Genomic DNA, 22453 nt, shown 5'->3' on the forward strand with positions numbered 1-22453 from the left:
GAACATTTCTCCTCAGTGTTTACGGAGGAGAGAATAATGGATGCTAAGGCAATAAGAAAACAAATGGGGATGTTTTGGACCACATACACATTACCAGAGAGGAGGTGTTTGCAGCCTTAAAGCGCATCAAGTTGGATAAATCCTCTGGGCCTGATCAAGTCCATCCTCAGATGTCGTGGGAGGCTAGGGAAGAAATTGCAGAGATTTTTGCTTCATCTTTAGAATCATAGAATCCCCAGTGTGGAAACAGGCTCTTCGGCCCAACAAGTCCACAGTGAACCTCAGAGCACCCCACCCTGATCCATCCCCCTATAACCCACCTAATCTACACCTCCCTGAACACTATGGGCAATTTAGCATGGCCAATCCACGTAACCTGCACATCTTTAGACTGTGGGAGGAAACCCATGCAGACATGGGGAGAATGTGCAAACTCCACACAGACAGTCGCCCGAGGCTGGAATCGAACCCGGGTCCCTGGTGCTGTGAGGCAGCAGTGCTAACCACTGTGCCACCGTGACACCCCTAATCCCATAGGGCAACCTCTTCACACGTAGTGCATATATGGAATGGGCTGCTGGAGAAAGTGGTTGAGGCAGGTATAATAGCAACATTTTAAAAACATTTGGATAGGGTCATGGATGAGAAGGATTTAGAGGGATAGGGACCAAATGTGCACAATTGGAATTAGCTGAGTGGGCACCATGGTCAGCATGGACCAATTTGGGCCAAAGGGCCCATTTCCATGCTGTATTACTTAATGATTCTATGACTAATAATCTTGAAATGAGTCTAATCTAACCATGAATCCACTGTCAACTGTCAGGAAAAACCCATCTGGTTCACTAATGTCCTATAGGGAAGGAAATCTGCCATACCTATCTGGTCTGGCCCACATGTTACTCCACAGCCACGTGGTTGAACATCAACTAGGAATAGGCAAGTGACACCTACATCCCAAGAATGAATAAATAAGAATTTACAAAAAGATATTGATTTAAGTAAGTTGGCAAATGGAGTATGATGTGAGAAAACATTAAGGTGTTCATTTTGAAATACCATATTTGGAGTGCTACGAGCAATTTTAGACCCCTTATTGAAAAGGAAAGATATTATTTTGCTGGAGGCAGTTCAAAGAAAATTCACAAGGATGATCCCTGGTATAACAGGATTGTCTTATGAACTAAAGTGAAACAGGCTGGGTCTCTACTCACTAGATTTTAGAAGATTTAGAGGTGATCTCATTGAGACATACAAGATTCTTAAAGAGCTTGACAGGATAAATGCTGAGAGGATACTGCCCCTTAACTGGAGTCCAGGACAGACAGGGCACAGTCTCAGAATAAAGGGGTGTCAATTTCAGACTGAGAAAAGAAAACATTTCCTATATCAGAGAGTTGAGTGTCTTTGGAACTCATTGCCACAAAGAGTGATGGGGGTAGAGTCCTACGTTTATTCTGACTATCTCAGCCTTGATTAAAGAGAAACCACATGAAAGTGGTCATGAGGAATTTTGGATCAGTCACATTCCTATTGAATGGTGGTGAAGAATTGAGGGGTTGAACAGCTGTACTCTGGTTCCTATTTCTTGTGGTCTTTGAAGGCCAACAACTCTCAACATTGGATGGGAGCCCCATTAACATACACAGTTCAGAACAGCAAACATTACAGTGGGACATAAGTTCAGACATTGCTCATAAGATGGGATGAATTAACAAACCCCTGATCTCACACGGGACAGGGGATCATCCCCAGTGTGAACTCACTTGTGTATCTAAAGGTCAGGCGATCAAGGGAAACACTTCCCACACACACAGCAAGTGTGAACTTGCTGATGTGCTTCGAGCTTAGAAAAACGCAGAGCAACATAGGAGTAAACAGAAAGCTTAAAGTGTCAGCACCGTGCACATCTTTCTTCAATACACTGAGTTGACTTACATTGAAACCAGGTGCTCTATTCACAGATTCAAGGTGACAGATATTGTGACTCACACACACATACAACGTCCAGTAAACGTGATGTACAGGCTGGGGATTTATGGTGATCCCTGGGAGCATTACTGTTACATTCCTTGGATACCAACATTAGCAGAGTCATCCTGGAAGATATTGGGAGCCGAAATGTTTTGGTGTAAGTAACTGAAGGGACAAGAACTGAAATAATGTAGAATTCAAAACAAAAAAAAGGTTCAGTCCTTCATCTGTCTCACAGCAGCAAGAACAGAATCTAGCTCTGCTTCAAACACGTGAATTTGTTTGTGTTTCAGCAGGCTAGATGGCCGGGTAAATCTCTGATTGCACAAAGAGCAGGTGAGCTGACTCTCCCTGGCGTGAACTCTATAGTGTCTCTGCAGGTGGGATGGATCAATGAATCCCTTCCCACAAGCAGCGCATTTGAATGGCCTCTCCCCAGTGTGACTACGCTGGTGTCTCACAAGATGGGACGAATAAACAAACCCCTGACCACACTCGGGACAAGTGAACGGCCTCTCCCCAGTATGAACTCGCTCATGTATTTTCAGGTAGGGCAAACGAGGGAAACGTTTCCCACACACAGAGCAGAGGAATGGCTTCTCCCCGGTGTGAATGCGCTGATGTGCTTCGAACTTAGCTAACTGAGAGAATTTCTTCCCACACACAGGGCATGTGAGCAGCTTCTTCCTGTTGTGAACTTGCTGGTGTCTCACCAGATCACACGACTGAGTAAATTTCTTTTCACACACGGGGCAGGCGAACCGCTTCTCCCCAGCGTGAATGTGTTGGTGTCTCTGCAATCTGGACAACAGAGTGAATGCCTTTCCACACGTGGAGCAAGTGAACACCCTCTCCCTAGTATGAATAGGACGGTGTTTCTGCAGGTGGTGGAAACAAGTAAATCCCTTCCCACACACACCACAAACATATGGCTTCTCCCCGGTGTGAACACGCTTGTGTATCAAAAGGTGACACATCCGAGGGAAACTCTTCCCACACAGAGAGCAGGTGAATGGCCTCTCTCCAGTGTGAACCCGCTGATGTGTTATCAGGATAGACGACTGACTGAATTTCTTCCCACACACTGAGCAAGAAAATGGCCTCTCTCCGGTATGAACACGTTTGTGCATCAGAAGGTAGGTCGAACGAGTGAATCCCTTGCCACACTGGGAGCACGAAAATGGCTTCTCCCCAGTGTGAACACGCTTGTGTATTGAAAGGTCAGATGCCCGAGTGAATCCCTTCCCACACACAGAGCAGCTGAATGGCCTCTCCCCAGTGTGAATCCGTTTGTGTGTCAGGAGGTGAAATGGATGAGTGAATCTCTTCTCACACACAGAGCAGAAAAACAATCTCTCCTTGATGTGCGTGGTCTGATGGTTCAGCAGATGAATCTTTCTTTTAAAGGTCTTCTCACATTTAGAACATTTAAAAGGTCTCTTAGCTGAATGAACCAGTTGGTGGTCAATGCAGTGGGAAGACTGAGTGAATCTCTTCCCGCAGTGGGAGCAGCTGAATGGCCTGTCCTTGGTGTGAACTTTCTGGTGCTCAGCGAGATGCTCTGGCCCACTGAAAACCTCCCCACAATGAGAGCAGCTGAACGGTCTCTCGTGAACGTGAATGAGCTGGTGCTCGCCAAGACGGGAAGACAGACTAAACCTCTTCCCACAGTGGGAGCAACTGAACGGCCTCTCGTCAGTCTCATTTTGGACTGTTCCCTTGGAGGATTCAATGCTGTTTCCAGAGGTAGAGCGTTGAAGATGCCTCTCATCAATGTGATCGAGTTGGTGTGCCCGCAGGTTGGATGAACAGCTAAAGCTCTTCCCACACACAGAGCAGGTGAACAGCCTCTCACTGTTGCGAGCTCGCTGGCGTGTCAGCATGTTTGCCAGCTGGGTCAATCCCTTCCAACAGCAGGAGAAGCCTCTCACTAGTTGAAGTAACTCCCTTCAGATTTGCGAATGTTCAGGTCCCAGTGGATCGAGAGATCAGGTTTGGTTTGATTTTCTTGACATCAAATCTTCCTCTTCCAATAGCCTGAAAATTAAGTTTGCAAAGAATTACCTAAAGCACACAAGACACAAACAGGCTTCTTGGTCTATCTTTCAGTTTATCATCCTAATTTCTTTTCTTTCATGTCCCATTTACATTTCTTCAAAAGCCTGGGATCTCAACAGCTTCTTGTAGTAGTGAGTTCCATATTCTACCAATAGTTGAAGGAAAGAAATACCTGCAGTTCCTGCAAAATTGATTAGTCGCTTTCTTGACCTTCTAATGGTTCACCAAAAAATAGAAACATTCCAACCAGGCTATTCTATTGGCCTTTCCCCTGGCGTGAATCCGCTTGTAAATCAGGACGTGGAATGGATACATGAATCTCTTCTCACACAGCAGAAAAACAAGCTTTCTTTGGTGTGCATGGACTGATGGTTCAACAGATGAATCTTTCTTTTAAAGGACTTCCCAGATTTTTAATTTTTAAAGGTCTCTTAGCTGAGTCGATCCCTTCTAGGGTAGAGGTGACCTGTACAAGAGGGACGGGTTGCATCTGAACTGGAGGGAGACCAATATCCGGGTGGGCAGATTTGCTAGAGCCACTCAGGACGGTTTAAACTAGTATGGCAGGGGGGTAGGATCCAAAGCAGTAAGGAGATGAAAGAGAAGGTGGAGGACAGTACAGAGGTTAAGGAGAGAAAGTTAAATAATAAAGGTAAAAGGTAATGTTGGTAATCCTGTACTAGGGTCAGTCAACGCACACCCAAGGAAAGCTTGTTTTCCTGCCATGAGAGAGAAGAGGTTCACATATTCGACAGGGCAGCTAAGAGCATGGCAGGAAGCAAGGGAAGTCTGGGTTAAACTGCATTTATTTCAAAGCAAGAGGTCTGACAGGTAAGGCAAATGAACTCAAGTTAGGGATGGATACACAGACTGGGATATTATAGCTATTACAGAAACATAGCTGAGGGAAGGACAGGACTGGTAACTCAATGTTCCAGGATACAGATTCTATAGGAAGAATAGAAGGTGAAGCAAGAGATGAGGGGAGTTGTGTTTTTGATTAGGGAGAACATCATGGTGGTACTGAGAGGGGGCGTTCTTGAGGGTTTGTCCACAAAGTCTCCATGGGTAGAACTGAGAGATAAAAAAGGGGGAGATCACTTTGACAGCATTGTACTATAGGCCCCCCAGTTGTCAGTGGGAGATTGAGGAGCAAATATGTAAAGGTGATCGCAGATAGCTGCAATAATAATAAGGTTGTAACAGTAAGGGATTTTAACTTTCCCAACAGCGACTGGGACTGGGTTGTGTTAGGGGCTTGGAAGAGGAGAAATGTGTTCAGTGTGTTCAGGAAGAATTTCTCAAGCAGTATGTAGGTTACCCTACTAGAGAAGGGGCAAAACTTAACCTTGTCTTGGGAAATAAGGCAGGGCACGTGATAGAAGTGTTAGTAGTGGAGCACTTTGGGACCAGTGATCAAAATTCTGTTAGTTTTAAAATAGCTATAAAAGGATAGATCTGGTCATAAGTTAAAGTTCTAAATTGGGACAAGGCCAATTTTGATGGTCTTGGACAGGAACTTCCAAAAATTGACTGGGGGAGGCTGTTTGCAGAGAAAGGGATGTCTGGTAAGTGGGAAGCTTTCAAAAGTGAGGTAATGAGGGTTCAGAGCCAGCACGTTCCTGTTAAGAGTGAAGGAAAGGCTGGCAGTAGGGAAGGTTGTTGACTTGCTTGCTGAGCTGGCTTGTTTTCGCAGGGAACCCTGGATGACTAGAATTATTGAGGTCCTGGACAAGAAGAAGGAGGCATATGACATGTATAGACAGCTGGGATCAAGTGAATTCCTTGAGAATACAGTGTGTTGCAGTACACTTGAGAGAGAAACCAAGTTTCTTCTAAGGAATTTATAAATGGTCATAAGATGGGTTTGGTAAATAAGGTAAAGGAGAATCCAAAGAGATTCGTCGAGTACACGAAAGGCAAAAGAGTAATGAGGGAGCGAATAGGACCTCGTAAAGGTCAATATCTATGCGCACAGCCACAAGAGATGGGTGAGATCCTAAATGAATGAGTATGTAGTGTCAAAAAAAGGCATGGATGCTAGGGAACTTGGGGAATAAATAGTGATATCTTGAGAGTTCACATGACAGAAGAGGTGGTGCTGGAAGTCTTAAAACACATTTAGGTAGAAAAGTCCCCAGGACCTTAAGGAGAACTGTAGGAAAAGGGATAATCAGCTATGGATAACTCAGGAAATAAAAGGAGTGTATCAAATTGTGCAATCTAATGCATACAAAGTGGCAAAGATTAGTGGGAAACTAGGGAATTGGGAAATCTTTAAAGGTCAACATAAAGCCACAAGAAAAGCAATAAAGAAAGATAAGATGGATTATAAGAGTAAACTAGCTCAGAATATAAAAACAGATAGCAAATGTTTCTACACATACATAAAAAACAAAAGAAAAAAAAAGTGGCTAAGGTAAACATTGGTCCTTTAGAGCATGAGAAGGGGGATTTAATAGGGGAAGTGAGGAAACAGCATGGCATTGAACAGGTATTTTGTGTTGGTCTTCACAGTGGAAGACAAATAACATGCCAATAATCGATGACAAGGAGCAGAGGACCTAGAAACGATCATTATCGCTAAAGAGGTTGTGTTGGACAAGTTAATTGGGCTAAAGATAGACAACTCTCCTGGACCTATAGAATACATCCCAAGGTTGAAAAATTGCAGCATGCTGCTGTGCAGAGGGAGCTGGATGTCCTGGTGCATGAATCACAAAGTTGGTTTGCAGGTGCAGCAAGTAATTAAGAAGGCAAATGAAATATTGTCCTTCATTGCTAGAGTGATGAAGTTTAAAAATAGAGTGGTTATGCTGCAGCTGTATAGGGTGCTGGTGAGGCCACATTTGGAGTACTGTGTACAGTTTTGACCTTCTTACTTGAGAAAGGATGTACTGGAATTGGACAGGGTGCGGAGGAGGTTCACTAGGTTGATTCTGGGGTGGAGAGGGTTGGCTTGAGGAGACATTGATTAGATCGGGACTACACTCATTGGAATTTATAAAAACAAGGGGGGGGGGGGGGATCTTATAGAAACATACAAAATTATGAAGGAAATAGATAAAGTAGAAGCAGGGAGGTTGTTTTCACTGGCAGGTGACATTAGAACTAGGAGGTATAGTCTCAAATTAAGAAGGAGCAGATTTAGGACTGAGTTGAGGAGGAACTACTTCTCCCAAAATGTTGCGAATCTGTGGCATTCCCTGCCCAATGAAGCAGCTGAGGATCCCTCATTGAACGTTTTTAAGGCAAAGATGACTCTTTGACTGTTCAAAAATCTAAGAGTTATAGTGAACAGGCAAGTAAGTGGAGCTGAAGATCAGCCATGATCTTATTGAATGGCAGAGCAGGCTCGATGAACCAGATGGCCTACTCCTGCTCCTATTTCTTATGTTTTTTTATGTCAAGTGTAATCCAGGACTTTGTGGGAGGCTAGGGAGGAAATTGCAGGACCCCTAGTGGAGATATTTGTGTCATTGACAGCCACAGGTGAAGTGCCCGAAGACTGGAGGGTGGCTAATGAACTGCCTGGGAACTACAGACAGATGAACCTAACGGCTGTGGTGGGTACGTTGTTAGAGAGGCCTCCGAGAGACAGGATCTACAGGCATTTGGAGAGGCAAGGACTCGTATGGGGTAGTCAGCATGGTTTGGTGCGTGAGAAATTGTGTCTCATGAATTTGACAGCTTTTTGAAGATGTGACCAAGAAAGTAGATGAGGGCAGTGTGTTGACATTGTCTACATGGGCTTTAGCAAGACCTTTGACAAGGAACTGCATGGTAGGTTGTTGAGTAAGGTTAAATCTCATGGGATCCAGGGAGACCTAGCCAACTGGATATAAAATTGGCTTGATAGTAGAAGAAAGAGTGGTGGTAGAGGGTTGTTTTACAGACTGGAGGCCTATGACCAGCGATGCGCCATAGGGATTGGTGCTGGGTCCGCTGTTATTTGTCATTTATATAAATGATGTGGATAACAATTGGTTAGTAAGTTTGCAGATGACACAAGATTGGTGGTATAGTAGACAGTGAAAAAGATTATCTGGGAATACATCGAGATCTTGATCAACTAGGCCAGTGGACTGAGGAATGGCAGATGGAGTTTAATTTACTTAAAGCAAGGTGTTACATTTCAGTAAGTCAAACCAGGGCAGGACTTACACAGTCAATGGTAAGGCTCTGGGGAGTATGTTATAGAATAAAGAGATCTAGGGGTACAGGTTCATTGCTCCTTGAAAGTGGAGTTACGGGTAGACAGGGTCTTGAAGGTGGCTTTCGGCATGCTTGCTTTCTTCGGTCAGAGCATTGAATATAAGAGTTGGGAAGTCTTGTTGCAGCTGTACAAGACATTGGTGAGGCCACATATTACCAAACTAGAAAGACTGCAGAAAAGATTTACTAGGATGCTACCTGGACTGGAAAGTTTGAGTTATGAGAGTTGGAGAGGCTGGGGCATTATTTTTCCCCCCCCGGAGCGTAGGAGACTGAGACGTGACCATATAAGAGGTATATAGAATCATGATAGGCATAGATAAGGTAGATAGCCAACAGCTTTTCCCCATGGTAAAGGAGTCTGAAACTACTAGGCATAGGTTTAGGGTGAGAGGGGAGAGATACGAAAGGGCCCAGAGGGACAATTTCTTGCTCGCCCCCACCCCCCCCACCTCTCTCGAGGGTGGCAAGCGTCTGGAACAGGGTGCCAGAGGTAGTGGTGGAGGCGAGCACAATTTTGTCATTCAAGAAACATTTACACAGGTATATGGATGGGATAGGTATGGAGGGATATGGACCAAATACTAGCAAATGGGACCAGTTTAATTGTGAAAATGGGCAGCATAGACAGTTTGGGCTGAAGGGCCTTTTCCATTCTGTAAACCTCTGTGACTCTGAAGCTCTATGACTCAGTGAACAAGCTGGTGGTCATTGCAGTGGAAAGACTGGGTGAATCTCTTCCCATGCTGGGAGCCATTCAACCTTGGTGTCTCAAAGGAATAAAGTAGGGGCCATCCAGTCTACCTTTTATTCCAGGAGTGTTTGAAGCAAGACAGATGAGTTAAAGGCACAGATTGACACATGGTACTGCAATATCATTACCATCACAGAGATATGGTTAGAGGAGGAACAAGACTAGCAACTTACCATTCTGGGGTATAGGCTCTTCAGGCAGGATAGGGGAGGGTGCAAAAGTGGAGACGGTCACAGTATTAATTAGGGAGTCAGTTACTGCAGTAAAGAGAAATGATACTTTGGAAAGATCATCGAAGGAAGCTTTGTGGGTATGAATAAAAAAAAAAGAGGGCAGTCACACTGTTAGGAGTGTATTATAGGCCTCCAAATAGTCAGTGGGCAATTGAGGAGCAGATATGTAGTCAATTCACTAGAATGTGTACAAACATAATGGGGATTTCAACTACCCCAATATTAACTAGGATAACAAAGAATAAAAGGTTTAGAAGGGCCATATTTCTTGAAATACATGCAAGAAAGATTTTTATGTCAACATGTTGATGGTCCTAAAACGACAGTGAAGCACTATGCTGGACCTAATTTGAGGGAATGAAGCCAGACAAGTGCTCAGGGTGACAGTGGGGAACATTTTAGTGATAGAGACCACAAGAGTATTTTAAGTACAATATGGAAAAGGAGAAAGATGGCCTGTAAAAATAAAATGTGTTGAATTGGAGTCAGGCAAATTTTATTAAAATAAGGCAGGATCTGGCCAAAGTAGACTGGAAACAGCTACTTGAGGGTACAGCAGAACAGTGGGAAGCATTCAAAAAAGGCACAGGCCCAAATAAGAGTTATACAGCACAGAAACAGACCCTTCTGCCCAACCAGTCCATGCTGAATATAATCCCAAACTAGATCCACCTGCTTGCTCCTGGCCTTTATCTTTCCCAGCTTTTCCTATTCATATATCCATCCAAATATCCTCAGGAAGTTCATTCTACATGCAAACCACCCTCGAAATAAAAAATTTGCCCCGGGTCTTTTTTAATTTTCTCTCCTCTTCCCCTTAAAAATGAGCCCCCTAGTCTTGAAGTTCCCCATCTTAGGGAAAAGACAACTACCATCAATTCTATCTATACCTCTCATTATTTTATAAGCTTCTATCAGGTCACCTCTCAACCTCCTACACTCCAGTGAAAAAAACACCCAGCCTTTCTTTATAATTCAAACCTCCCATACCCGGCAACATCCTGGTAAATCTCTTCTGAACCTTCTCCAGCTTGATAATATCCTTCCTATAACTGGGTGACCAGAACTGGACACAGTATTCCAGAAGACGCCTCACCAATGTCATGTACAATCTCAACACAACGTACCAATTCCCATACTCAAACGACTGAGCAATGAAGACAAGCATGCTAAATGCCTTTTGAATGATTATAAGTGATGTAAACTTTAAAGAATATGTACCTTCACCCCAGGTCCCTCTGTTCTACAATACTACCCAAGACCCTACCATCAATTGTATAAGCCCTATCCTTGTTTGTTGTCACTAAATGCAATACCTCGCATCTATCCAAATTGAACTCCATCTGCCATTTTTCAGCTCATTGACCCATTTGATCAAGATCCCTTTGTAATCTTAGAAAACCTTCTTCACTGTCTACTAAGCCACCAATTTTGGTGTCATCTGCAAACTTACTCACCATGCCTTCTATATTCCCATCTAAGTTATTTTATATAAAATGACAAACAAAAGAGAACCCAGAACTGATCCCTGTGGAACACCACTGGTCACAGGCCTTCAGTCTGAAAAGCAACCCTCCACCATTGCTCTCCGTCTCCTGCTGTTAAACCAATTATGTATCCAGTTGGCAAACTCAACCCGAATCCCATGTGATCTAACTTTATTAATTAGTCTACCACGGGGAACCTTGTCAAAGGCTTTTCTAAAATCCAAATAAACAATGTATACTACTCTGCCATCGTCAATCTTTTTGGTAATTTCCTAAAAAAAAAAACTCAATCAAGTTTACGAGACACGATTTTCCTCGCAGAAAACCATGCTGACTATTCCCAATCAATTTTTCCCCTCTCTAAATGCCCATAAATCCTATATCCAACAACTTACCCACACCCGAAATCAGACTCACAGGGTATATAGTTCCAGGTTTCTCTTTACAATCTTAAACAAAAAGGTACAACATTAGCCACCCTCCAGTCATCAGGCACCTCACTTGGAGCTATAGATAATGCAAATATTTCTGCAAGGGGTCTCAATTTCCTCCCTTACTTCCCACAACATTCTGAGATAGATTAGATCAGGTCCCAGAGCTTTATCCACCATTATAGTCTCGAAGATCTCCTGAACTTCCTGTTCTGTAATGTGAACTGTTTTTAAAAAATGTGAAAAAGTTTATTTCTCTGCATTCTCTACACTCCATTTCTTTCTCCACAGTAAAAACTGACACGAAATATTCATTTAGTATCTCTCCCATCTCCTGGGGTTCAACACAAAGACAACCTCCTTGATCTTTAAGAGCCCTACCCTCTCTCTAGTTACCCTCTTGCTCTTAATGCATTTGTAGAATCTCTTTGGATTATCCTCAACCTTATCTGCCAATGCTATCTCATATTTCCTCTTCACTTTCCTGATTTCTGTCTTAATAATGTTCCCTTTCAGGTGTGATGTTGGGGTAATAAGCCCAGAGAAACATGGATGTCTAAGAATATTCAGGACTGAATAAAAATACTAAGGGAACAAAATAACAGAGGCTCTAAAAAGGAGTATAGCCAGTGCAAAGGGTAATTCAAGAAAGCAATTATGAGAGCAAAGAAGGGCATGAGAAAATGCCGGCAATTAGGGAGAATCCCAAGCTATTCTATAAGTATGTCGAGGGGAAAAGAATAGCCAGGGAAAGAACAGGGTCTATTTGGGGTGAAGGGGTAATCTGTACTTGAAGCTGTAGAACCCTGGTAGTGTGTTAAACGTGTAGTTTAAATACAATACATTTGTATTTACATGGGAGATGGAAGGTGCAATTACAGAATTTGAGAAGGTGCACTGTGAAGTTCTGCAGCAGACTGACACAAGAAGCGAGGTGGTATTGGAGGCTTTGGCAGATTTAAAAGTGGACAAGTTCCCAGGTGTGGATGGGTTGTATCCGAAGCTATTGTAAAGACAAGGGAGGAAATTAAAAGGAGCCCTGACATAAATTTTAATTGTCTTTGGCAACAAGGGATGTGCCAGAGGACTACAGGACAGCTAGTGCGGTTCCAGTGGTAGAGGAAGATTAAGAAACTATAAACCAGCGAGCTCAGACAAACAAAAGGATTTTGGGTATTGATCCACAGATCCCCGAGGGTCACAGGTCAGGATAATAGGATAGTTAAGGCGGCATACAGAACGTGTGCCTATATCAATCTTTTATTAAAAAAAAACCTTTCTTTCACCCCCCCAAATTACCTAGGCAGAATAAGTTTGGACTAGAGGCAAGATCCTGCCTCGTGGACTGGAGGTGAGGCCCTAGCGCATGAAAGGACTGTAAAATTATTTAATTTTCTGCTTTATTCCTCTGCTTGACTTTTTATTTCTTAAATTTTTCTATTTTATAACAAAGAATCTTATACTTAAGTGTCTGCACCTGGGTACTTTTGTACCTAAAATAGCACCACAAGTGGTGACTTGTAAACTTTTCACTGTACTCATGTGAGTACATGTGACAATAATGCTAATTCTAATCTGTCTTGGAGTAAATTATAAGAGTAGATTGGAGCTATACAGAACTTTGGTAGGGCCACAGCTGGAGTATTGTGGATGTTGCCCGACCTGCTAAGCTTTTCCAGCATTTTGTTTTTGTTTCTAATTTACAACATCCGCGATTTTTTCATTTTTTATTCTGTACTATGTGCATTTCTGGTAACTGTACTATAGGAAGGATGTACTGAGAAACGTTAACTCTCATTTTTCCTTCACTGCTGCCACTGCTGCTCAGCAACTTGTTTTTGTGTATTCTTGGACTTTCCTATACCATATGATTCTGTGAACTAAATCAACTCATATAAAATGTGTATGTGTTTGAGACAAAATAAGTTTAATTGGTCCGAGTTAGCTCCTCCGAAGCCCCTATAAATGGAGTTTATAAAACACATTTGTCTCAGCCCACGAAATAAATTCTCAACAAAAGAAAACTGCGGATACTGGAAACCGTAAACAAAAGCAGAAATTGCTTGGGGAAGAAGAAACATTCAGCAGGTCAGGCTACATCCGTGGAATCAAAGCAGTTAACGTTTCGGGTCCAATGACCCTTCTCCACAAAGTCTCGACTCCAGTTCCAGCATATTGCGCATGCGCAATGAGAAACACAGCCTCTACAAAATGGCGGTCCACATGCGCCCCGTCGTACCTTGCCCACATTAAGATGGCGGCTGCGCGCGCACACACACCCTGCCCAAAACGAGGAGGTGATGGTTAACGCGGGGCCTTCCAGGGAAGCAACGCTAACACGTTGCAGAGTTCGTCCAAACATGCAACGAGCATGTCGTCGTTTTAGATTTGAAATATACCCTGGGTGTTCGGGATAATTTTTCCGCCTACCCACTGCCACTCACTCCGAAAACCGACTCGTCCGCAGCCTTTCTCCGGGAGACGTAAATTAACGTGCCTCTTCCCCGGACCGACACTCGCACTGCGCCTGCGCGCTGTTGACTTGTAAACGTACTTCGCATGCTCCAGCTTGCGCGCCGCTGCTGATTGATGGCGCCTCAGGACCAATAGACAAAGGGGGCGGTGCTAGGGAGCTAAACAGGAACAGCTGGTCCTCCCAGCAATCGGAGTGAATAAGGGGCAGGGCTGAGCGTAACAGATCTTTACCCATAAAATAAAAGCCAAAAGAACTGCGGATGCTGTAAATCAGGAACAAAAACAAAGTTGATGGAAAAGGTCAGCAGGTCTGGCAGCATCTGTGAAGAAGAAAACAGAATTAACGTTTCGGGTCCGGTGACCCTTCCTCAGTTCTGCTCTTTACCCATTGACTGAAACTCTCCCTCATGTGGAAACATGAATTGTGTCAAACCGCAGGAGAAAACTGCATCTTTCTTTGTGTCTTTCAGTAACTGGACAGTGTAAAAACCGTGTCTTTTCAATTTTTCGGTACTTTCTAACGGGGATTGAAATGGAGAATAAACATGATGTGGCCAAAATTAGTGGTAATCAAAGAAATCTTGTCTATGCCCAGACCAAGGACTGGAGTGCACTGTATGGTCAGACCAAGAACAAGGGTGCTGGAGGCTTTTGGGGTCATGTCCAGGCCTAGATCATCTAGAGGGGTTCTAGAGTCTTGCTTAGGCTCAGACTCGGTAAAGGGACTCAAATGTAAACCTGCAGAGGAGGTGGAGTCTTAATTGAGAGCCCAGAGCAACTAGAAGGGATCTAGTAGGTACGGTTCAGTATGTTTGGTGTCCGATGTAGGCTGTGGATGACAATGCCAATCTGCAGTAGAGTCATACAGCACGGGAATAGACTCTTCGGCCCAACTCGTCTATGCCGACCAGGTTTCCCAAACTGCACTAGTCCCGCTTGCCTGTGTTTGGCCAAGAGCCATCTAAATTTTCCCAGTCATGTATCCATTCAAATGTCTTTTAAATGTTGTACCTGCATCTACGACTTCCTCTGGCAGCTCATTCCACACATGAAAAACCCTCTGTGTGAAAAAGTTGCCCCTCAGATCTCTTTTAAATCTTTTCCCCTCTCACCCAAAACCCGTGCCCTCTAGTTTTGGACTTCCCTACGTGAGGGAAAAGATGTTACCATTCATCTTATGCATGTCCCACATGATTTTATAAACCTCTTTTAGGATATCCCTCAACCTCCTACGCTCCAGGGAAAATAGTCTCAAGTCTCTCCTTATAAGTCAAACCCTCCAGTCCCAGCAACATCCTGGTAAATCTTTTCTGAACAGTCTCCAATTTAACAATATCCCTACTATGGCAGGACGACCAGAACTGGACACTCCAGAAGATGCCCCACAAATGCCCTGTGCAACCTCAACATGACGTCCCAACTCCTACACTCTCGTCTGAACAATGAAGGTAGGTGTACCAAACACCTTAACCACCCCATCTACCTGCGACTCTGCTTTCAAGGAACTATGTACTGAACCCCTAGGTCTCTGTTGTACAACACTATTCAGGGCCTCATCATTAACTAAATAAGTCCTGCCCTTGTTTGTTCTACCAAAATGCAAGACTTCGCATTTATCCAAATTAAACTCCATCGGCTACTCCTCGGCCCAACTGACTCAATTGATCAAGATCCCTTTGTAAACTTAGATAACCTTCCTCAGTGTCCACTATACCACCAATTTTGGTGTCATCCACAAACTTACTAACCATTGCCTTCTATATTCTCATTAAATCATTTATATAAATGACAAACAACAGCGCTTCAAATGTTTTCACTAACAGTGTCCAATTTACATAAAGCTCCAACTGAACGTTACATCAGCACTCGCCCTCCGACAGTGCGGCGCTCCCTCAGCACTCGCCCTCCGACAGTGCGGCGCTCCCTCAGCACTCGCCCTCCGACAGTGCGGCGCTCCCTCAGCACTCACCCTCCGACAGTGCGGCGCTCCCTCAGCATTCACCCTCCGACAGTGCGGCACTCCCTCAGTTCTGAGTGCACCCGCCCACTCAGTACTGCCCCTCAAACAGTGTGGCACTCCCTCAGCACTGACCCTCAAATAGTGCGGTGCTCCATCGACACTGACCCTCTGACATTAGGAAGGGTATAATTAAATTGGAAAGGATGCAAAAAAATTCACAAGGACATTGCTAGGAATGGAGGGCCCGAGCTACAAGGAGTGATTGGACAGGCCAGGACCCCACTTCCTGAACCACCGGAGGCTGAGGGGCGACTCACAGAGATCCACAAAATCATGAAGGGAATGGATAGGACGAATAGCCAAGGTCTCTCCCCAGAGTAGGGAGTCCAAAACCAGAGGGCCCAGGTTCAATGTGATGAGGGGAAAGATTCAAAAGGGACCTGAGGGGCAACCCCTCTAGACAGAAGATGGTCTGCATGTGCAATGAACTGCCAGAAGAACAGTGGATGCAGGCACAGCTACAACATTGAATAGACATTTGGACAGGCACATGAACAGGAAAGGCCCAGAGAGACACAGGCCAAATGTGGGCAAATGGGACCTGTCCAGCCCGGGAAACCCAATCGGCATGGACGAGCTCAGCCGAAGGGTCTGCCCCCGTGCTGAACAACCCCATGCTTCAGACTGCGGGGGGGGGGCAGAGTGTAGGACAGACACTGAGAAAGGGAGAGGCACCAACATTCAGCAGGAGATGGATAGCTTACTCCCTGGCTGGAAAATATGAACTTATTAATCCGCGACACATAGGGACATCTTGTGTTCTTGGCTGTGTCTGCATGACACAGCCTTCAAATCCCCTCTGACCCTCCTGCCTTTCACATTGCAATGATGGCCCCCTGATACTGACCCTTCCTTTAACCCTTGCCACCTCCTACACCTCAATCAGAGTTGTGCTTCAGTCTAGTAACTGATCCATCCATCTTTTGAGTATAGGATTGTTTTTTCTGAAAATCTATCAGCTTTTCACTTGACCTAGTACCAATGACTTTAAACCTGACTAACTGGTCCAGTGTCAAACCACTACAAGTAATGTTCTCTCCTGAAGTTGCTGCGATACAGTTATACAGCACACTGCCTCCCCCATCCCTGGACACAAGGTATACAATGACCATTAAAGAAAAGCAAAAGCAAAGCTGGAAATTAAAAATTAAATTGGGAAATTCTTGAAAATCCTCATTACTTTGAAGAGAAACAGAGTTACAAAATGATGAGAGAACAAAGGGTTATGGGGATAGGGTGGGATGCTCTTTCAAAGGTCAGTGCAGACTTGATGGGCTGAATGGTCTCTATGGCACTACAGGGATTCTATGATTGGGCAGTTGTCAGAACCAACCAAAGATGACCAACAAAAGAAATAAAGAGGGAGAAAATAAACTATAAGGGCAAATTAGTAATTACTATAAAATTGGACAGTAAGAGTTTCTTTAAACACCAGGCCCATAGCCTTGAAGGATTGCATCCGAGGATTTTAAAAGAAGTGGATGTACTAGTAGTAATCTTGCATAATCCTTAGATTCAGGAAAAATCTCAAAGCATTTTAAAATTGCTAAAGTAACACAAGGAAGGGAGATTAAAAAACAGGCAACTATAAGCCAATTAGCTTGACATCTGTCATCGGGAAATGCTAGAGTCAATTATACAGGGTGTGATACCAGAGCATTTTGAAATACGTAATAAAATCAAACTGAGCAAGCATGGCTTTAATCATAGAATCCATAGAGTATGGAAGCAGACCATTTGGCCCATCATGTTCACACCAACCTACCAAGACCCATCCCTCCTACCCCATCCCTGTAACCCTGCATATCCCATAGCTAATCCACCTAACCTACACATCCCTAGACACTATGGGCAGTTTATCATGGCCAATCCACTTAACCTGCACATCTTTGGACTGAGGGTGGAAACTGGAGCACCTGGAGGAAACCCATGCAGACTCGGGGAGGACGTGCAAACTCCACACGTACAGTAGCCTGAAGGTAGAATCGAACCTGGGTCTTTATTTAGGGGAAATTGTGCCTGACAGTTCTTTTACAGTTCCACGGGTTTGCACAACGTTCAGCACCATTCGCGAGTCCTCAGATACTGAAGCAGTCCATGTCCAAGTGCAACATTCATGCCACACAAATGCCAGGCTATGACCATCAACAATAAGAGACAATCTAACCATTGCTCCTTGACATTCAATGGTGTTACCATCACTGAATCCCTCACTATCAACATTGACCAGAAACTCAACTGGACTCACCACATAAACACAGTGACAACAGAAGCAGGTCAGAGGCTAGGAATATTGCAGCAAGTAACACACCTCCTGACACCTGAAAGCCTGTCCACCAACTACACGGCACAAGTCAGCAGCGTGATGGAATACTTCCCTCTTGCTTTGATGAGTGCAACTCCAACAACACTCAAGAAGCTTGACGCCATCCAGGACAAAGCAGTCCGCTTGATTGGCACTAAATCCACAAGCATCCACTCTCGACACCACCAACGCTCAGTAGCAGCAGTGTGTATTATTTACAAGATGCACTGCAGAAATTCACCAAAGATCCTCAGACAGCACCTTCCAAACTCATGACCACTTTAACCTTGAAGGACAAGGGCAGCAGATATACCATCACCTTCAAGCCATTCACCAGTTCAGCTATATTCCAAAGACTTGCGGATCATGTCATAACTGAGATCTGTAATTGTGTAGCTTATTTAGAAGATGTGGAATCCAAACCTAGAGGGCATAGGTTTATGGTGAAAGGGGAAGGATTTAAAATGGACTTCAGGGGCAACTTTTTCACACAGAAGGTGTGCGTGTATGGAATGAGCTGCCACAGGAAGTGGTACAGGCAGATACAATTACATTTAAAAGACATTTGGACAGGTACATGAATAGGAAAGGTTAAAGAGGGATATGGGCCAAATGCAGGCAAATGGGACTAGTTCAGATTAAGAAACCTGGTCAACATGAACGAGTCTGTTTCTGTGCTGTATGATGTCATAGTATTTAGTAATGCATGTGACAAGCAGAATACCAGTTTAAGTAACTACAGTTTGCTGGCTGTGTAATAAATTCAACCAAAATGGAGTTTGCAAAAGCCAGAGTAATTTACTCAGAACTGACCATAATCTAAAGGCATTCATTGAAAAGTTTAAAATACAAATGTGAGGCTATTCAGATGGAGTATTTTGTTTCAACCATATAACGTAAAGAACATTCACATTGCTGGAAGAGATAATGTAATTGCAGATGCATTATCCTGAGTGTGAAATGGTGGATTAAGTTAAAGACTTAAGAAATCTGATTGTATAAGGGTGGGGGAGGAGAGAAGAGTGGGGAGTAAGAATGAACAGATGTATGTCTCCTGTTTTCTCGTTTGTGTATCATATATCTTGTGATGAAACAATTTGAAAAGGTGTTTCATATTGTAAGGCTGGAAGTATATAAAGACCATACCTTTCGATTTTTCTGCATTTTTGATAGTGAACTGAAATGGGACAAAGGAGTGTTTGAAACCAGAAATTGTGGAAAGAATTGCTACACGTTTTAAAAGCAAGTTACTAAAATTCATCGTAAGTCTTGCTCACACTGCTGCTTTGTCCAAGCAGTGCAGGGGTGGCTGTTTGACTACTGGCTGGTACCAGGGGTGTGTGTGTGTGTATATAAAGTTTGAGATTTGGCTGGCAACTGGTCACTGATTGGTTTGTGGTGTTCTGACCAGTTATAGAACAGAAAGGCCATCAGTCCAACAATGCAATCTGTTCAGTTCCTGGATGGCTGAACAACATGTGTGTGTATACAATGGTGGCAGAACCCTACCGACCACTGCAAGGGCAGGTAGTGTGCCTTTCTCTCCAGAAAAATACCTAAAACTTGAACCATTTCCCCACACACCACCCCCCTTCACCTGCCATAAGCTGTTATCTTTAAGCAGTAATCGAGATACTTTGCAGTGAGAGGTACCAGTTGTTTATGCTTCCTATGAAGAAGTGAAAAGAACCTGGAAAAAATGACTGAGGAACAGGAAATCCTGGCAAGCAAAAGCATCATCTCAGTGAACTGTTTTCTCAGTGTTTTTTTAATCCCTCCACCAAAACATCAATGTTTTCTTGTCTGACTGTATATAGTGTATTGAGTTTTACAGCACAGAAACAGACCCTTTGATTCAACTTGTCCATGGCGACCAGATATCCTAAATTAATCTAGTTCCATTTGCCAGAATTTGGTCTATATCTCTCAAAACTCTTCCTGTTCATGTGTGTGTCTGTTTCTGGGAGGCGTTGGAGATTTAGTGAGAAGTGTTATATGTGGAGAATTCATTGTTGTTTGTGTGGTTAAAAACTATTTATCTATAATAAATCCTCATTCTTGTTAAGTGCAGCAACCTGATCTGTGTTTTCTGATAGCCTAGATCTATCTAACAAGTAAATCAGGAGCTTTACAAAATTTGATAAACTTTCTAATTTCTGTGACGACTTCAGGAATAGCAAGGTGAGATTTCCAGTGCATCACCCTTGTGATCCATAACAGTAGGCAGGGAACATAATAAACACAAAAATTGCTGAAAAAAAACTCATAGTTCTGACAGCATTTGCACAGAAAGAAACAGTGTTAATGCTTCGAGTAAAAAAAAAAAAAAATATTGAGGAGTACAGGTAGGGTTAATGGTAGTTGCTTTTTCCTAGGGTGGGGAATTTCAAGACTGGGGGCACATTTTTAAGGTGAGAGGAGAGAGATTTAAAAAAGACATGAGAGGCAAATTGTTTTACACAGAGGGTGGTTTGTGTGTGGAATGGACTTCCTAAAGAAGTGGTGGATGTGGGTGTAATCATAATGTTTAAAAGACATTTGGATAAGTACATGAATGGGAAAGATTTGGAGGGATATGGGCCAGCAGCAGGCAGGTGGGACTAGTTTAGTTTGGGATTATGTTCAGCATGGACTGGTTGGACCGAAGGGTCTGTTTCCATGCTCTATGACTCTTTGACTTTTCTTCAGAAATGAAGGGAGCTGGAAAATGATTAAGAGCTGTTATCACAGCATTATTGAATAGATGGTAATTATCAGATATATTCACTGACTTTGAAGTCTTGGGGAATAGGTGCTACTAAAATTTGGAGCTGGATCATCCAGGAATGTAATTGGATTAGATCCATGACCCAGACTCAGGCCACTTGACACACCAGCTGGTGTTTATTACACAAACACCCTCCTATGACTTATCCTCATCTCAATCTATCATCGTAACCCTCTACTTCCTTCTCTCATGTTTGACTAGCTTTCCCTTAAATACATTGATACTGTTCACTTTAACCACTCTGTGTGGTAGTGAGCTCCACACTCTCAGCATTCCTTAGGTGAAGAGGTTTCTTCTGAATTCCCCATTGGATTTCTTGGGGAATATCTTCTATTGGTGGTCTGTAGTTATGCTTTTTCCCCCACATTCTCTGCCACAACTTTTCATAATTTGAAAGACCTTTATTCAGCCACCCCTTCAGCCTTCTTTTCTGAAGAGAGAAGAAACCCAGCCCCTAAATCCTTTCCTGAAATGTCAAACTACACATTTCTAGCATCATCCCTGTTAGCCTTCTCCGTCTCCTCTCCAGTGCCTCTACATCCTTTTGCATATTATAACCATCAGAACTGCAAGCAGTAGTCAGTTAATATTTTGCTTCAGTAATTACAAATTACTCAAAAGGAAAGTGTTAAGTTCAAGCATGATGTTAAATTAGGTAAGGAGCAAATATTTAAAAATGGTTTCCTGCTCGCAATGTCAAACCAATGGATAATGAATTCTGTACAGAGCCTGTTACATGTGGATAATCAGCTCCAATAGTACCATTCTTGTTTCAGGGCCTGTGCTAGAAATATGTCCTGGCCACAGATAACAGGCCTGTCCTGTGTTTATCAGCCAGCAAGCTGCTAAGGAAGCTTTCTTCATAAGGCAGCAATAGAGTAATCAAATGCGAAGTATTACATTTTGGTAAAACAAACAAGGGCAGGACTTATACAATTAAAAGTAGAGCCTTATGTAGTGTTGTAAATAGAGAAACCTAGGGGTGCAGGTACATAATTCTTTGAAGGTTGCATCACATGTAGACAGGGTGGTTAAAAAGCCATTTAGCACACTTGCCTTCATTGCTCAGATCTTTGAGTAAAGGAGTTGGGACGTCATGGTGAGGTTCTACAACACATTGGTGAGGCATCTTCTGGAGTACAGTGTCCAGTTCTGGTTGCCTCATTATAGGAAAGATATTATTAAGCTAGAGAGGATTCAGAAAAGATTTACCAGGACTGGAGGGTTTGAGTTATAAGGAGAGGCTGGATAGGCTGGGGCTTTTTTCACTGGAGCATGGGAGGTTGAGGGGGAACCTCAGAGAGGTTTATAAACTGATGACAGGTATAGATAAGGTGAATGGCAGATGTTATTTCCCTAGGGTGGGGGATCTCAAGACTAGTGGGCATATTTTTTTACAGAGTGTGGTTCATGTGTGGAATGAACTTCCAGAGGAAGTGGTGGATGCAGATACAGTTACAGTATTTAAAAAGACATTTAAATAAATACATGAATAAGAAATGTTTGGAGAGATATGGACTAAGTGCAGGCAGGTGGGACTAGTTTAGTTTGGGATTATGGTCAGCATGGACTGGTTGGACTGAAGGGTCTATTTCTGTGCTCAATGACTCTATAATGTCCAATCAATGTTTTCAGATTTTATCAGGAGTACAATACCAGTGAGAATACTGGACAAGCCAGACTTTGTAAGGATCAGACTTGCTACACCACAATCATTTCAACATTAGAATGTGT

At 43.4% G+C, this 22453-nt stretch overlaps 1 protein-coding gene across 5 annotated transcripts in view; it reads right to left on the reverse strand.

The window, feature by feature from the left end:
- Positions 1 to 679: 679 nt before the first annotated feature.
- Positions 680 to 22453, reverse strand: part of LOC109917695 (zinc finger protein OZF-like) — a 36494-nt gene continuing 14720 nt past the window's right edge. The window contains exons 1-2 of one of the 5 annotated variants that reach the window (XM_048619674.1): positions 13597 to 13952; positions 680 to 4011 (exon numbers count right to left, since the gene is read on the reverse strand). In XM_048619674.1, the coding sequence (XP_048475631.1) occupies positions 2190 to 3857 (1668 nt within the window). In that variant the 5' untranslated portion in view covers positions 3858 to 4011; positions 13597 to 13952 and the 3' untranslated portion in view covers positions 680 to 2189. The other 4 variants (XM_048619676.1, XM_048619677.1, XM_048619675.1 and 1 more) reach the window with 4 other exon arrangements.

Source organism: Rhincodon typus, chromosome 43 (assembly GCF_021869965.1).
Source record: "Rhincodon typus isolate 14 chromosome 43, sRhiTyp1.1, whole genome shotgun sequence".
Lineage (NCBI taxonomy): Eukaryota > Metazoa > Chordata > Chondrichthyes > Orectolobiformes > Rhincodontidae > Rhincodon > Rhincodon typus.